This window comes from Phyllostomus discolor, chromosome 9 (genome assembly GCF_004126475.2).
Source record: "Phyllostomus discolor isolate MPI-MPIP mPhyDis1 chromosome 9, mPhyDis1.pri.v3, whole genome shotgun sequence".
Lineage (NCBI taxonomy): Eukaryota > Metazoa > Chordata > Mammalia > Chiroptera > Phyllostomidae > Phyllostomus > Phyllostomus discolor.
Window position 1 is genome coordinate 39346690 of NC_040911.2, and position 17255 is coordinate 39363944.

The 17255-nt window shown below is 36.6% G+C and overlaps 2 protein-coding genes across 10 annotated transcripts in view; one reads left to right on the forward strand and one right to left on the reverse strand.

The window, feature by feature from the left end:
* Nucleotides 1–9576, forward strand: part of ESCO1 (establishment of sister chromatid cohesion N-acetyltransferase 1) — a 68341-nt gene extending 58765 nt beyond the window's left edge. For 6 of the 7 annotated variants that reach the window (XR_003685370.2, XM_028523738.2, XM_036009225.1 and 3 more), the window contains 3 exons: nucleotides 848–991; nucleotides 2776–2963; nucleotides 8490–9576. Coding sequence is in view for 5 of the 7 variants with exons in the window: in XM_028523738.2 (XP_028379539.1) it covers nucleotides 848–991; nucleotides 2776–2963; nucleotides 8490–8637 (480 nt within the window). In the remaining 2 variants the exon portion in view is untranslated. Of the gene's footprint in view, nucleotides 1–847; nucleotides 992–2775; nucleotides 2964–8489 lie in introns of those variants that run through there. The other variant, XR_004899259.1, reaches the window with a different exon arrangement.
* A 4571-nt stretch (nucleotides 9577–14147) lies between these two features.
* The window catches only part of GREB1L (GREB1 like retinoic acid receptor coactivator), a 167471-nt gene continuing 164363 nt past the window's right edge, over nucleotides 14148–17255 (reverse strand). For all 3 annotated transcript variants that reach the window (XM_028524032.2, XM_036009230.1, XM_036009231.1), the window contains one exon: nucleotides 14148–16924. In XM_028524032.2, coding sequence (XP_028379833.1) covers nucleotides 16761–16924 — 164 coding nt within the window. In that variant the 3' untranslated portion in view covers nucleotides 14148–16760. The remainder of the gene's footprint in view (nucleotides 16925–17255) is intronic.

Here is a 17255-nt window from a genome sequence, read left to right on the forward strand (position 1 = left end):
CATTGACTTTGATTACAGTTCTAGGAGGTAAACTAGAAGAAGCACAATCTGCCATGTTAATATTAGTGATTCAAATTTCTGCTTCTTGTATTTTCTAGATACCCAGTATCTGACAGGGAAGGTTACTTAATTTTGAATTGTATTGCTTCCAAGTGTAAAGTGAGGAACCATAGACCTTCAAGAGATGTTGGATTTAAGTAAAATAATGTTCATAAAGCACTTTGCATAATGCCTGACCTATATAAATGGTTGATAAAGAGTAAATATGTTCTTTTCCTCTGTGCCTACTTCCATTTTACTGCTGAGAGTAATAGTTATACAAAAGTGACTTCCCTGCTAAGAGTCCAGTGAAGTTGTCTCTGTGATGCTTCTAGTAGGAAGCCCTAATGGTTTTTTTTAAGAGAGGGGGAGGAAGGAGAAAGAGGGAGAGAAACATTAATGTGTAGTTGCCTCTTGTCACAGGGGACCTGGCCCCTCAGGCATGTGCCTTAGATTGGAAAATGAACGAGCAACCCTTTGGTTCGCAGACCAGCACTCAGTCCACTGAGCACTCAGCCACACCAGCTGGGGCATGAAGCCCTAATGTTCTTATTGCCTGTTGTAGGACCTCTCACTTCTCCTGCTCCCTAGACTGTTGGGCTTAGATAACATCACTCAGTAGTACTTCCCTCATTTTGCAAATTGGTCCACAGGACTCGAAAAAGATAGTGGTAGCACAGTCATTCAAAAGAACTTACTAGAGGATGTCTTATTTGGAATGATATACTCAACTTACTGAATTGAAATTGTATATTTTTACATATATACAATGCTTTTATTAATAAAGATACTCTTTTTTATTTGGCAGGTTGATGAAATTAGAGAGATGGTTGATAATGATTTAGGTTTCCAACAGGCTCCACTAATGTGCTATTCCAGAACTAAAACACTTCTCTTTATTTCCAATGACAAAAAAGTAGTTGGCTGCCTAATTGCAGAACATATCCAATGGGTAAGTGACTTTTAGAGTGTTCATATGTAGTTTGGCATTTGAAGAATTTACTGTGCAATATTAAATAACGTAATCCTAGTAAATTTGTCAACATTTTATGTAAAGGCTGTGAATGCAAGAATTCCTGTGTGTAATTCTTTATGACAATAAAACTGTAATTTCTGGGGGAATTACAGTTCCCCCAGATAAAAATTCTATAAATCAAAAGTACTGTTAAATTTTATTTAGGAAGTTTCTATGTTGGGTGCTAAGATAATGTCAGTCTCAGTTAGTCTCTTCAGCATTGGAATAAATAAAGGGTTGCCAAACTATAGCCTTACAAAAATTTAGCCTGTTTTTATAAGTAAACTTTTATTGTAACACAGTCATATCCATTTGTTTACATATCGTCTGTGGTTTCTTTCCCACTATAAACATTGAGTTAAGTAGTTGCAATAGAGACCAGGTGGGTTGCAAAGCCTAATATACTTACTTTCTGGTCTTTTATTACAAGTTGCCTGCCTCCAGAGTAGGTCACCACTTCTTTGGTTGAGCTCTAGATGAGTAGTTGGCTTGTATTTAGGATACAAATTGTACAAAAAACAAACAATAGAGTCACAGTAAAAGGAATAGATATGTTTACATTATAAGAGTTAGGTAGTAACAGACCAAGTTAAGAGAACAGAAGATTCTGAACTCCTGAATTATGCTCACTTTGAGGCATACCCCATTTGACTTCTGTCTTCTCTCAACTGAGTTCTTGCTGATGAATTCAGTGCACATTGGATTTGACCTCCATTCACTTGATATCTTTTAGTATACTAATAGTTTGCCTGTAAATGTGTGCTTTATCATGAAATTTTCCAATAAAGTAAAAAGTCAAAATAAGTCTGTGTGAATTAATTTCTGTATGTTAAGCTTTTTTAAAAAGAAAATTCAGCCTGAAATTGTATAGTTTTATGAATCTTGCTATTTATAATAACAAAAGTGATTTAAATCAATAACTGATAGGATTGTTTGGGGATATAAGTGTGATGTAAAATGACTAACTCATGAGAGTTTGCCCTATTGAACTTTAGTTAATTTTACATATTGCATATCCCTTGGGGTTTTTTCCATTCAACCTAGTTCCGTAAATGACTTGTGGAAGTATTTACACTAGAAGATGGATATGTAATGCTTGCTTTTTATGTTATTGTTGTTAATTTTGTTGTCCAATTGTTTTAAGTTTTAATACTGTGTCCCATCTGAAGGCTGGCTGAGTTCTTTTTGCATCTAGATTGGTGGAGAAGATGTATGTTTTTAAAAGCACTTTATTTTTTTTAAGGAGATGGGAGTGCGAGGGAAAAACCTTTCTAAATACTTGATTTCCCTGCCATCCCTGTTTCTAGTTCCCACACAGCTATGAGCCCTAGAACTATGGCAGCAATCACAGAAACAATAGTTATGACTGCTGAGTTCTTAGTATGTACTTTTGCTTGTCCTTAGAATGTAGGAGGTAGAGAAAACTAACATCAGTTCCTATTATGGCAGCCGTGATAGCAAGGTCTTTTGTATGTATTATCTATAGGTAAGGAACCCAAAACTTAATTAACTTCCTCTCATGGTCACATTACTAAAGATGTTAATTAGAACAGAAGGTAGATCCAGATCTATTTCCTGAAATGAGAGTGAAAGTATAAATGGTCCCCATAAGTTTGTTAAGAAGCCAGACAAATGTGGTGACCTCCTTACTAAGGTCAGTACTAGAAAATTGCTAAGTACTAGTCCCACTTTAAAATTATTTCCCATTTTGATACTTATAGGGCTACAGAGTCATTGAAGAGAAACTTCCAATTATCAGGTCAGAAGAAGAAAAAGTAAGATTTGAAAGGCAAAAAGCCTGGTGCTGTTCAACATTGCCAGAGCCTGCAATCTGTGGGATCAGTCGAATATGGGTATTCAGCATGATGCGTCGGAAGAAAATTGCTTCTCGCATGATTGAATGCCTAAGGTAACTTGAATCCTTCAAATCCTTTTCAGTAGTTTAGGATTTCAACAGTTATAAAGATCAGCACTTAATCTTAAATGTATAACCTCTATTTAAATTAATTTAAATTTGCATGAAATTGTCAGTGTATTGGATCTGTTAATACTTGTCATGTGAAGTTAATCTCAGGGGGGAAGAAAGCAGTGTTGGTTAAATATCATTAAACCATTTAAAATTACTTATTCTTAAAAAAATTAAAATTACTTATTTGTAACTATGATTAAGCCAAAATAACCCACTTATTTCAAATTGTGTTTACTATTGGAGAATTTTATTTATTTTTTAATATATTAAGATTTTATTTATTTCTTTTTAGAGAGAAGGGAAGGGAGGGAGAAAGAGAGGGAGAGAAACATCAGTGTGTGATTGACTCTCACGTGACCTCCGATGGGGACCTGGCCTGCAACCCAGGCATGTGCCCTGACTGGGAATCGAACCAGTGACCCTTTGGTTCAGAGCCCGCACTCAATCCACTGAGATACACCATCGAGGGCAGATTTTTTAATACTTTTATTGATTATGCTATTACAGTTTTCCCAATTTTTCCCTCTTTATCCCCCCTCTTCCCTGCCCCCCCAACCCTCCAGCATTACCCTCCCTTAGTCCATGGGTTGTACATATAAGTTCTTGGAGTCCTCTGTTTCCCATACCATTTTTATCTCTCCCCGTCTACCTTATGCCTACTAACCATGCTGCTTCTTCCCTGTACCTTTCCCCCGCCATTCCTCCCTTCTCCACTGAAATCCCTCTCCAATGTCCATGTCTCTGATTCTGTTCCTGTTCTTGATTGCTTATTTTTGTGTTTGTTGTTTTTCTTTTCTTTTAGGTTCATTTGTTGATAGTTGTGAGTTTGTTGTCATTTTACTGTTCTTATTTTTGATCTTCTTTTTCTTAGATAAGTCCCTTTAACATTTCATAAGAATGGCTTAGTGATGATGAACTCCTTTAACTTGACCTTATCTGAGAAGCACTTTATCTGCCCTTCCATTCTTAATGAAAGCTTTGCTGGGTAGAGTAATCTTGGCTGTAGGTCCTTGCCTTTCATGACTTCAAATACTTATTTCCAGCATCTTCTTGCCTGCAAGATTTCTTTTGAGAAATCAGCTGATACTCTTATGGGAACTCCTTGTAGGTAGGTAACTCTCCTTTTCTCTTGCAGCTTTAAGATTCTCTCCTTATCTTCAGTCTTGGGTAATTTAATGATGATGTGCCTTGGTGTGTTCCTCTTTGGGTCCAACTTCCTTGGGACTCTGGGCTTCCTGGACTTCCTAGAAATCTAGTTCCTTCACCAGATTGGGGAAGTTTTCCTTCATTATTTGTTCAAATAAATGTTCAATTTCTTGGTCTTCCTCTTCTCCTTCTGGCACCTTTATGATTCCGATGTTGGAACATTTAAAGTTATCTCAGAGGTTCCTAAGCCTCTCCTCATTTTTTTGAATTCTTGTTTCTTCACTTTGATCTGAATGGATGTTAATTTTTTCCTTTTGTTCCAAATCGTTGCTTTGAGTCCAGGTTTCCTTCCTGTCACTGTTGGTTCCTTGAATATTCTTCTTTATTTCACTTTGGGTATCCTTCATTTGTTTTTTCATTTTTCAACCAAGCTTGATAAGATCTGTGAGCATTTTGATTACCAGGACTTTAAATTCTCCATCAGATAGGTTGGCAATCTCTTCATCACTTAGCTCTTTTTCTGAGGTTACACTTTGTCCTTTCATTGGGCCATATTTCTTTGTCTTGGCACTACTGATAGGTTGTAAGGGGGTGGGGCGGGGCCTTAGGTCCCTCCCCGCCCCGCCGCCCCCAGGGCAACCCTCTTTGATGCACTGCAGTGCTGCCTGTGGGAGAGGAGCCAGAGAGGGAACCCTGCAGCTAGCCTGCTCATCTCTAGCGCACTTTTCAAGGACTTTCGGACTTGCCTGAAGACTGGGAGCTTCTCCTACCACAGCACCCCCATCCGTAGTCCACAGCTACCTCCTAGTCCCCTAAAGTCAGCCCCTCCCTCATCTCCCTCATAGCCCCTGGAGTTCAGCAGCTAGCCCCACCCCCAAGGTTGCTGGGGTTGTTTTTTTTTCTGAGTTGGCCGGTGAGGTCTGCAGCCTTACTGGTCTGGTTGTTCTGGTTGATTTTTTTCTTTAATTACTTTGTTGCCAGAGTTCCATGCAGTTAGATTTCGGGCACTTTCGGTTGTTTATTGATTTCAGATTGGTGGTTATCCTTCTCTTGGTTGTGCAAGGAAGTGAAGGGTCTCTACCTACACCTCCATCTTGGCTGGAACTCCCCTCTACTATTGGAGAATTTTAAAGACAACCAGATAAATGTGAGAAGTTTCTCGGGAATTTAGCTTTTAGGAAAAATTACTTTAATTTAATACTACTTATAAATTATCTAAACCTGTCATTTTTCTTTTGCTTTTATCACTTGGTTTTTTAAAATCAAAGGTACTAAAGAAAAGACTCAAATTGCATGTTTTGGTTTTGTTCTTTGAAGCATCATTGCTAAGGGATTAATGGAGTAGGTTAAAATTAATCATGCAAATGAGGCTAGTCTCTTGTTTTTGTTTATTCATAAAGTCCCTGTCTAGTATTTATAGGTATAGCTTTCAAAATAATCCATCATTGTTTTAAGTAAGATCCTAAGGCATCTTAGAGCCTTAATGTGTTTCTGGTTATCTCCCCTTTATTTTATCACTGAGAAGTGAGAAGGGCTCAGATCCATCCATCCTTTTCATGACAAGAGTCAGGTCTGTTTAGAGCTCTCTAAGAACTAAACCCATGTTTAAGTTATACAACAATCATTACACTGTTCTACTTTGTGAAGACATAAAAGAGTGTAGCCATCGTATTTATTCTGTGATAGTGAGATTGACACCATAGGCTTCCTGTTCAAGCACACAGTTTTTACTTTTTTCATTTATTGGTCCTTTTATGTGCCCAGGTCACCTTGTGAAGATTACATTATGGCCCTGGCAGGGATGGCTCATTGGGTTGGAGCATTGTCCCATAACTGGAAGGTTGTAGATTCGATTTCTGGTCAGGGCAATCCCCTGTTTGGGTGTGGGTGCATGAGACCCTGGTCCAGACGTGTACGGGAGGCAACTGGTTGATGTTCTCTTTCACATCAATATTTCTCTCTACCCTTCCTCTCTTTCTAAAAGCAGTGAAAAAATATCCTCAGGTGAAGATATAAAAAAAAAGATTACATCATGAAAATGCTACTAAATAGTCTATTTCTTGGCTAAATTAAAAGTAATTTTAATGACATCTTATTGAGATATAGTTAACATAGCAAATAAAATTCATCTTTTTAAAATATATAATTAAGTGGGCTTAGTATTATTTAGAAGGCTGTGCAGCTCTAATCCATTTATATCTAGGAAATGTTCATCATTCCTTCAGAAAACTCCATACCCTAGTCACTCTCCATTTCCCTCTTTCCCAGCTGTTGACAACTGCTAATCTACTTTCTGTCTCAATGAATTTGCCTATTCAGGACATTTTATATGAATGGATATCTATGATGTATGACCTTTTGTGACTAGTGTCTTTCACTTAGCATTGTAGAATATATTCATGTGCATCATTCCTTTTTTTAAAAAATATTTATTTTTAAACAGGGGAAGGGAGGGAGAAAAAGGGAGAGAAATATCAAGGTGTGGTTGCCTCTCTCACACTTCCTGACTGGGAATCGAACTGGAGACACTTTGGTTTGCAGGCCAGAGTTCAGTCCACGGAGTCACACTGGCCAGGGTGCATTGTTCCTTTTTATTGCCAAGTAATATTCTTCTGTGTCGCTGTTATTCATTCATTCATTCATTCATTAGTTGAACATTTGGGTTATTTCCACCTTTCAGCAATTATGAATAATAATACTGTGAACATTCATGTGTAGATTTTTGTGGACAAATTTTTATTTCCCTTCCTAAATAGATAAATATTTGCACATTCTGATTTCTTTTGGTATATTATATACCTAAGAGTAGAATTGTTGGGTCATATGGTAACAACTGTATAGCATTTTGAGAAATTGCCAGCTGTTTTCCAAAATGGCTACTCTCTTCTACAATCCCACAAGCAAAGTATGAGGGTCTTAATTTCTTCACATACTTATCTACACTTGTTATTGTCTGTCTTTTTAATTTTAGCCATTCTAGTGAGTTTGAAGTGGCATTTCATTGTGGTTTTGCTTTTACATTTCCCTAATGGCTGTAATGTTGAGAATCTTTTCATGTGCTTGTTGGACATTTATATATCTTATTAGACAAATGCCTATTCAAATCCTAAGTCCATTTTTAAATTGGTTTGTTTATCTTTTTCTTGTTGAGTTTCACTAGTCCTTTATATATGTTCTGGAGACAAGTCTTTTATCAGATATATGATAAACATATTTTCTACAACTTCATGGTTGTCTTCATCTTCTTGGTTTCTTTTGAAGCACAATAGTTTTAAATTTTGAACTCCAAATTAATATTGTCACTTGCGATTTTAGTGTCATATTTAAGAAGTCATTTCCTAATCCATGGCCACAAAAGACTGATTGCCTCTATTTCCTTCCAAGAGTTTATAATTTTAGTTCTTACATTTAGATTGTTGATCCATTTAAATTTTTTATGTATAATGTGAGGTAGGATCCAACATCATTCTTTTGCATGTAGATATCTGATTGTCCCAGCACCAATTTGTTAAAAAAACTTTTTTCCCCATTGAATAGTCTTGGCCCTTGTCAAAATCATTGATGTAAATGTGAAGGTTAGTGTTTGGACTCACATTTCTATTCCATTGCTCCATTTTTATTTCAGCAGGACACTGTTTGGAATCCTTGAGTGGAACTCTTGAATGTAGCTTTGTAGTATGTATTAAATGAGGAAGTGTGAGTTCGCTTTGTTCTTTTTCAAGTTCTTTTGACTATTTGGTGACTCTTGCATTTCCATATGAATTTTAGGACTAGCTTGTCAATTTCTGCAAAGATTTAAATTCGTTAAGATTTTGGAAATGCAAGATCATGTCATCTCTAAAAAGCTAGTTTTACTTCTTCCTTTTCAATCTGGTTGCTTTTTATTTCTTTTCTTTGTCTAATTGCCCTGGCTATAATCTGCAGTACTTTATTTTGAAAAGTAGAGGTGTATGCAGAAATAGTCTTACCTTGTTCCAAACCTCTGGGGGACAATTTTCAGTTTTTCACCATTAACTTTGGTGTTCCTTGCTGCTCTTTATCAGTTTGAGGAAGTTTCTTTTACTTAGGGTTGTTGAGTATTTATATCATGAAAAGGTGTTGGGTAAATATTTTTAAAACCATTGTTTTCACAAATTTTTTTACCTCAGTTTTATAATATTTTAGATGGATAATTATTTTCAACAGTTTTCAGAATATGCAACATTACCTAAAGTCTTTCTAGCGAAATTGTATTTGACAGGTTTTTCTAATTTTAATGAATAAAAATATTAATATATTTTACCCTTCTACTTCCCCACCCCTCTTTTTATTTTTAAATAGGAGTAACTTTATATATGGCTCATATTTGAGTAAAGAAGAAATTGCTTTCTCAGATCCCACTCCTGATGGAAAATTGTTTGCAACACAATACTGTGGCACTGGACAGTTTCTGGTATATAATTTTATTAATGGACAAAATAGCACCTAAAGCAAATTCTTGCCTGCAATAGTAGAAGACATCTACTGAAGAATGGATTGGTTGCTGACTTTAACCAGGAACTAGGGCCATTTTTGTTACAAAGAACTCAGGACTGGCAACAACCATAAGGTTGTTCCATTTTCATAAAATTGGAAACAATGCAGTAATAGCTTATTATTGTTTTGTTTTTTAAAGAAGATATTTTATTATCTTTTACAGAAATTTATGATTAATGTATTTTATCTATAGTTATTTAGACATGTTTACATGCAGCAGATAATTGTTCATAGTGGACTGAAAACTAATGCAAGGACTATGGTCTCAGTGATAAGTATATTTTGAAGTTCTTAATATGGAAATATACCAGTGTAGTTAGGTACTGTATTTTTTTTATATTGATCTGCTGATACCAGTTACAGTTTTAAAGATTGTATTTTTACTAAGTGGAAACCAGTGTTTTAGAGCTATGACTTGAGAGGGTGCGATATTATGTGTTTAGAAATTCAAAGTTGATTTCTGAAGGGCCTGAAATATACTTAAAAAAAAATTCTCACCTGAGGATTTAAAACATTGATTGGCTGCCTTCTGTACATGCCCTGGCCACGTTGAACCTGCAGCATTTGTGTGTACAGGATGATGCTCCAACCAGCTGGGCCACCTGGGCAGTGCTGAAATATACTTGGATGGAGCCCCACGAAAAAGCAAAGTTCCAGATAAACTGGAGGAATTTGGAAAGTTGAGCTTTTCCTTCCATCTTTTTCTTTTCTGTTTTTGCTAGCAGGAAGAAGTGGAAGGTGGTAAAGAATTTAGTCTTTCCTTCTTGAAGATCTCTAAATGACTAGAATTAGGAAGGTACCCTCTAAAGTTTATTATTCTTTCATTGTCGTTTCACTTCTTAAATGGCAACTGGGCAGACTTAAGCTATTAAAAAAAATCCCAAAGAGGTTTTTAAAAACCTGTGGAATAGTTGCAAGCTAAATATTAATAACTTGGTATCTGCTTTGTTATTCCTCAGAAATACTACACTGAGTATATGCCCTCATTACTGGACTTCATTTTGATACTTGTCAATCCTTCATAGTGCCCTCTACTTTTAAAGGGTTTAAATGTTGAAAAACTGCTGTGGCCTTTTATGACTTGTATATAATGTAGAATAAAATAATAAAATACTTGATAGCTTTTTCTAAGTGATAAATAAATGGTGTGTCGTCATTTGTGCTATTTTAGGGAGTTTGATACATTGAAAAATGATTAAAACATTGGCTTCTAAAAAGGAGTTTTCACCAGTTTGCGAAAGGATCAGTTCACGTAAGTTCAAAGGAACAACAACTCCTCTGAACTTATCTTTAATAAAAGGCAAAATCCTGACATGAGAATATAAAGAGTCTCAGCCCATGAATGAAGCAAGACTATGATTTAACAGATTATTTTTATGAGCTGAAATTACCTCCATTCAAATACGGCTGAAATCTGGAGCCTTCAGTTAAGATTAACAGACACATTTTATCCCCCTATAGATAGATAGATGTGTGCTTTTTAAATCTATAGAGTGGTGTAAGGCTCTGTACTTGTTATGGGTGTGACATTTAGGCAGTGTAACAATTTTCCTCTAACTTATGATGGTCTGACCTCTGACAGTCCCTTTCCCTTTGGGCTTGATTGAGACCCTTGTGGTTATGCTCGATGTCATTGTTTGCGTGACAGGGGCCATGATTATTTTAAAACAGGATGAAATTTTGGGGTATAGTATAGATGCTTTAGTAACTGTTAATCTCATAATATAGGTCCAGTTTCTATACAAGGCATAGTATGCTCCTTTGGGGAGCCAAACTTGGTAATTTCAAGGGGACCTGGGGATAGACAGGATATATTGATTGGTTGGTTTAAATGTTACCATTATTAGGAAAGCAGTTTATTTTCTGTTTATATTGAAGATGCAGTCCCTCAAGTAACTTTTATAATCTAGGTATTTCTCAAAGAGTAATATTAATACCTGATATTTGAGTTTTTGCTATGTCACACCCTCTTTGTGGTGGTTGCATTATTTTGTTGTCATGACAGCCCCATGAGGTAGGGTTTATAAGTAAGGAATCTGGAACTTAGAAGGTAATTAAGAGACTATGATAGCAGTCTGTGTGAAAAACTTCGAAACACTGGACTGAAGCTGTGATGAAAGGGTAAAGATGAGAAGAGATGGATAAACTTTAGATGGTATAATGGGAGAATTGGTATGAATTGATAATTGACCAGAGAAAGGTCATAGTAAAGAATATAAGGTAATTGGGAATTTTGATTTGGGTAATTGATTAGATGGATTGAATGAGAAGGGAATATTGGAGAATTATTTTGGGAGGATTGGATGGGGAAGGATGAGCTCACTTTGGTATAGATCTTAATGCGGTTGAATAGTCTCCAACTGGAGGTAACCTATTTGGTATATAATTGGTTATGTTGATTTGGAGTTTAAGAGAAGATTGAATTAAGGAGATTTATAAATTTAGTTAATTGAAGGTTTAGAGGAGCTTACCTCTCTTGGGTTTATAAAATGAAAGGGTAGGAGAAAGTTGTGAGGAACACTCATTTAAGAGTCTCAAAGTACTTGAGAAGGCATGTCCAAGGTAAGAAAACCAGAAAAGAATGATGAAACCAAGGAATAGTTTCAAGAATCAAAGAATGGTCAACACTGTCACACCACAATTGAAGGCTAAAGAGTGACATTAGAAAAAAGAAGAGTGGTCTACAGAGTGTTGGAGACAGTTTTGGACACAGTAAGCATGCTCTCACAGCCACAACCAAGCTTCAAAGAGATTGATTCTGTAATTGCAGGTTATATAAATGTGCCTTTAAATTTTGTCAGCTGCCTTTAAATAGTTTTTGGCTTATTATAAAAATGCCTAGTACCATATTTTGCTGTGTAAAATGTGCACCTTTTTTGCCCAAATTTTTGAGGGAAAAATAAGGATGCCCATTGTACATGGGCAGTGCTAGATCATGGGTGCACATGATACATGGCAAAATACGATATATTGACATAAGAATCACAAGTATAGACAGAGGAACCATGAGATTTTGTATGGGGTATGCTCTTTTCTGCATGAACATGCAATAATTTTATTTTGTATTAACTAGAAATCACTTTTATTACTTTCAAGAATCAAAGAATGGTCAACACTGTCACAGTTGTATCTACTAAAAGCATGACTGTGGTAAGTATAGTAAATACAATAGACATGCAGTTAGTTATATTTTAATTATTCTTGCTGACCTTGCATGGCTTCCCAGATAAGGCATTTGGATAGGAACACAACCATATTTCTGCCTAACCATAATTCATCAGGGGTTCAGATTGCTGACTTTATTTCTGGGTTAGCGACTACATAGTGCAATTTATGTTCTCATGGCTCTTGAACCTCTGGCTGATAAAAGGAAGATTCTGTCCTAAAACAGCCCCTCCACTTTCCAATAAAAATAAAAAACATTGGACTGCTTAAAAAACAAAGAAATGGCCAGAAAACTTTTTATTGGTGCTTTTGTTTTATATAATTTATTCTAGCTTTTGTCATAATCAATGAAGAAAATGGTTTTCTTAGCTAAGTACTTAACAGTTAATACAAGGAATTTATTGCGTGAATGGCTTTTTCCTTGGCTCCAGAGGCTCTTCCTGGAATCATCTTTAGTAATGTTTTTTTTTTCCTTTTTTCTTAAAGATTTTTATTTATTTTTAGAGAGAGAGGGGAAGGAAAGGAGGAAGAGAGAGAAACTGAAAGCACCTGGAGCTGGAACTATAAACTGAGAGAAAGTATGGGAGAGAGAGACAGACAGACACATTGATGTGAGAGAGAAACATGGATCACTTGTGCCTGCTGTACATGCCCTGACTGAAGATTGAGCCGGCAACCTAGTCTCTGTCTCCATGCTGCATTATGAGGAGTTATTGCAGTTGTATCTAATGTGCTGTGCAAGCCATCCACTCTGCCAGTAACAGCTGGTGCCGTTCCATGATCAACATCATTAGTAGCATGAGCAGTGACTCAGATCACCTTATCACCCTTTTTCGGTTTCTTTTCTTGGATTGTCTTATTGTGGAGTATTGTGGCAGGATTCGAAGGAGACCCACCCTGGATCACCTTGCAGACCTTGCCCATGCTTGGTACAATCAAGGGCCCATTGCACCCTACTGTCTCCTCACTTTGCATCAGGTATGGGGGAAACCTACCTGTCAGCAGTATAGTAAATTTCTTGGTCAAAAAGTGCCTTGTCATTGTTGAGATGGAAGGTAAACCTGCCCTCTGGACATGAAGTCATCATTCCACAGAACCATCCCAAGGCATGCATCTTCTAAGCCCTAAGGGACAAGACTTGCAACCGAGCAATAGGCAGTGGCAGCTCTTTTCAGGGAAACCCCTTGAACCTCTCCCCAAGGTCCTTTTATCTCTCCAGTGTGCTGACCTCTCCAGCCACCTCTCCTATGGCTTCTATCCTAAGCTCTTCCTTGTTTCACTGTCTGCAGCTTTAATAAATGTACTCTAAAAAAATTAAAGTTGGGGGGGGTGTACAATGTTAAAAAAAAAAGTATGTTTGCCTCTTGAGTGCCTTCTACTGGGGACCTGGCCCACAACCCAGGCATGTGCCCTGACTGGGAATCGAACTGGCAACCCTTTGGTTTTTGCAGACCTGCACTCGATCCGCTGAGCTACACCAGCCAGGGTAGTGATAGTTTTTTCAATGAAACCAGAGTTTAGTGTTAGATCAATATTCTTTTAGACCCAGAGGAAGCCTAAGTGCCAGTTTCTGTGACTAAAAGAGAGTTCTGAGGAATGTTTGTTCCCTGGATGTTGTTCCAGGTCTAGGTAGCTAAATATGAAGGTTTGACAGCTTTTGGTCTTTCCAAGGCAGCTGCTTTGGAATATGTGGTGGAACACTGGCAGTTTCTACTTGCTCGTGGATTTATCATCATACTTACAAATATTTATGGTTCCACCAGCGGTAACTCAGGGGCCTGAGGCCTAGAGAGTGTTTTCATGGTTCTATATCAAAAGTTAATTATTTTATCACTCTTTATAGACTAGAACTGAAAATCATTTTCCTGCAATAAGTTACTTTCAAAAATTGGTAAAAAGGTAGAGTTTAGAAATAAACTGGAGATTAACACCTTATGTCATAACTATACAGTTCTTGCCACCCAAAGTTCTGCTTTTAAGGACAGCCAAGTGAGTATAGTTGCCATCTATAAAATAAGAGTTTGGGGATATGTATACAATGAATATTTCTAACATCTTTTTAATCATTTTTATATCTAATTGTGTGGAACTCTGCAAATGGTTATGGTGTGTAGATACTTTGTGTGTCTTTGTATAAGCTATGGATTTTCATGCAACAAATATTTATTTAGCACTTCCATGGACTGTTGTGCCAGGATAGTAGAATCTTACCAGCCCCCTGTAATATGTGGACTTTCAGGATTTCTTGGGCATTGTCAGACTCAGGGAGCTCATTCCATTTGTGATTACACCAGAAAATTAGTTTAAAGAAGACATACTTTTTTATTTTGGGTGTGAGACAATTTTAATACATTCACCAAATTAAATGGAAGGACAAGGACATACTGTAGACACAACTTAAGACAATTTAAAATCAAACAAAATGTGAGGTAGACTGACTAGTGAAACTCACCAAATTTTGGTTAAGAAATTTTACAGTAATAAAATTAACATGGGTGCCTCCTTTTCTAAAGAATCACTTAAAGCAATTGCATAAATTACAGCCAAAAAAATTGAATACAACAATTATCGTTCTAATTTTAGTTTACATTCAGTATTAACCTGTGTGAACTGTCACACATGGCAGAGTTCAACAGGTCTACAGGCTAATTATTATGGAGGCCTAGAGAACACATACCACAATGTTCTAAGGAATGGCAAGGCTCAAAGCTGAATACATCAAGGTATATATTAACAAATCATGGTGTCCTGTGCTTGTGCAATTTTATCCTTAAAGGAGAAGGACCTAACATCATCTAAAGAATTGTAAGGTGGTTTTAAAAGATCCAAACCTTAGTAAGATAAGCATGGAAAAGAATAGGCAGGTCAATTTAAATTGTCTATCATTCAGGTGATGATCTTTTGGCTTTATTCTGGTATTTCTCTTCCACAGGGTTAAATCGTATTTAAAAGATTTTAATTATTTGATTTTCAGAGTGCAGCCCTAACTATAATAATATGGAGTACCTGCATCTAAAGTAACTACTTTAAAAAATATTCTTCAGACTATGAAGTCATAAAGCCAGAGGAAACCCTGAAAGGCCAACTGCCCCAGGTACAACTGTTTTAGAATTATTTCAAGTATTTTATTTGCCCTATGTAGTAATATTGGAATATTGCACAAACAGTAGGTTTCTTCATATCATTTCTATTAGGCCCTTTCAACCAAACAGGAACAACTGAAATACATTCATATCTAAATCAACTTGCTTCAAAACGTACCTCTGCCAAAAATTCTGCTGTACTAAAATTAAGGAATATTTTTAAAGCATATATAAGGCAGATCCTCTTTGAAGGACAATTAAAAATGGGGTTTATAAGAATTGTTCAAAATATATTTAAAGACATCATAAGTAGCTATATTAAAACCAAGAGATTTGCAATCATTTTCTGATTAGTATATTCCATCTTTTCACTAGCTGTAAACTTGTTATCACAAGCTAATAAAACCTAAATTAACACTACTCTAAGTAAATGCAGGCTTGGTAGACCACCTCCCCCCATCCCCAGTAGTTTCAGGCCACAAATAAGATACTGCTTCAAGTAAAAATGGCCATTTTAAGTGGGATTAAAGTTGTACGTTTGGGACAATGAGAAAGTCAAAAGATTGTGTGATGAGAACTGGAGTAATTTAAGAATATATTTCAAATAGTTCTAGAACATTTTCCAAAATCGGTTTTTGATTAAAAAAATAGGGTGAGAAATTTATAGACCTTAATGCCTCCTACTGACACTGAACAAACACCCCTTGCTGATTTTAATGAGTCAAAGACTTTTTAATGGAATCTTCCTTACTCCTTACAAAACAATCACTGGTTAGGATTAAGTAAAAACAGTTTCTGTCTTTTTCTATGGCTCATTTCCCATTTCAGCAATTTCTGTGTTGTCAGTGTAAGGCCGCTAAAATATCCATTCGGTGTATCTTGAAAGGAAGCTTTGCTTGAGTCCCTGAAAGGATACAAACTAGTTCCACTCCACATAGAACCTTAGCTTGACATTTCGCTTTGCTGGTGCCAACTGCTTGATTCTGACTAAATAGAGTATGGTGTGACTGTTGAAAGCTTCTTCACTGGCTCAACTACTCAGTCAGGTTCTCCTTGTATAAGGATTAATCACTGTTCCATATACTCGTAGACGTGGTGTGCTTAGAGACTGGAAACATTTTTAAAGCATGGAAAAAGCAAAGGAATTTAAGCAAGGAGAAACTGCTGTGTACACACAAGTCCTGCTCTGCATTTACTGATTTGTTTGTTCAGTTTGAATAGTAAACTTTTAACTCCTGTGGAAATTTTGCCAAAAGCTTCAATACATAAGATTATTAATCTTAAACTAACACTGCACAGAGAAAGACAAAGCTATTTTTTTTTAAATACAAATATCTCTACATTCTATCATTTCAGACCCCTGAGTAATACTGTACCAAAGTACAGATCTGAAGAGAAACTGAGGGTTCAGGCCTCAAACATTAATCTTCAATTAATTCCACACCAGTGGTGTCTTATGTAACACATTCAGGCTGGCTGGCTAATGATGAGTCAGTTTTCCCCCTAATGTGGCGTAGTAGAAAAAAAACAATGCAAACTCCATGTTCATTCTCCAAAGTATATCCTCCTCAGGCTCTGTGGGCAGACCATGCCTTAACTATAACTGCCTAAGGTGGAGTTAACCTGAATGTATAGTCCTTAAATGGAACCGAAAGAGTGATACCCTCAAAAACCTGGGTCAGATTTGGGGCGTTCTTTGGAGAACAGACAAATATGTTGCACTTTGCTCCACAGTGATTGTACTTTAAAGGAAAAAAAAAACTCAAATAATTGTTTCTGTCCTATCCCACTTAGGCATCCCTTTGCTATTTTTGGTCTTTTCAAAACCTCATACATGACGTCCAGTAAGAAAGTAAAGGGGCTTGTCGTCACTGCTGTTAGCAGTTTGAAACTCATCCCGGAGGCGGAACTGCCACTCGTCCTCTAGTTCTAAGCGGACAATTGTTTGGCGTAAGGAGCTTCTGTCTTGGCAGATGACACACAGGGTAGCACCTTCAGAAAAAAAAGCAGAAGTGGATTTTAGGCTCAGGAACTGAAATGATAAAGAACTTTACCAGCTAGGATTATATCCCTTAAACTGACACATCTGAGAACCAGCATATTAAGAAAGTAACCTATCAGTTCATTTTAATTTTATTGTTTATATTGAGTAAGTAGTATTACAGATTAAAAAGTTTAAAAGAGTGTAAAGTGAAAAACCTCCCAATCACACCTTCCCTTGCCTCCAGTGCTACGTTTCTCATGTGTTCCTCTCAACCTCAGTACAACTGGACTGGATTATCCTCTGCTGTGGGGGCTCCTCTGCTCTTGTAGGATGTTTAGC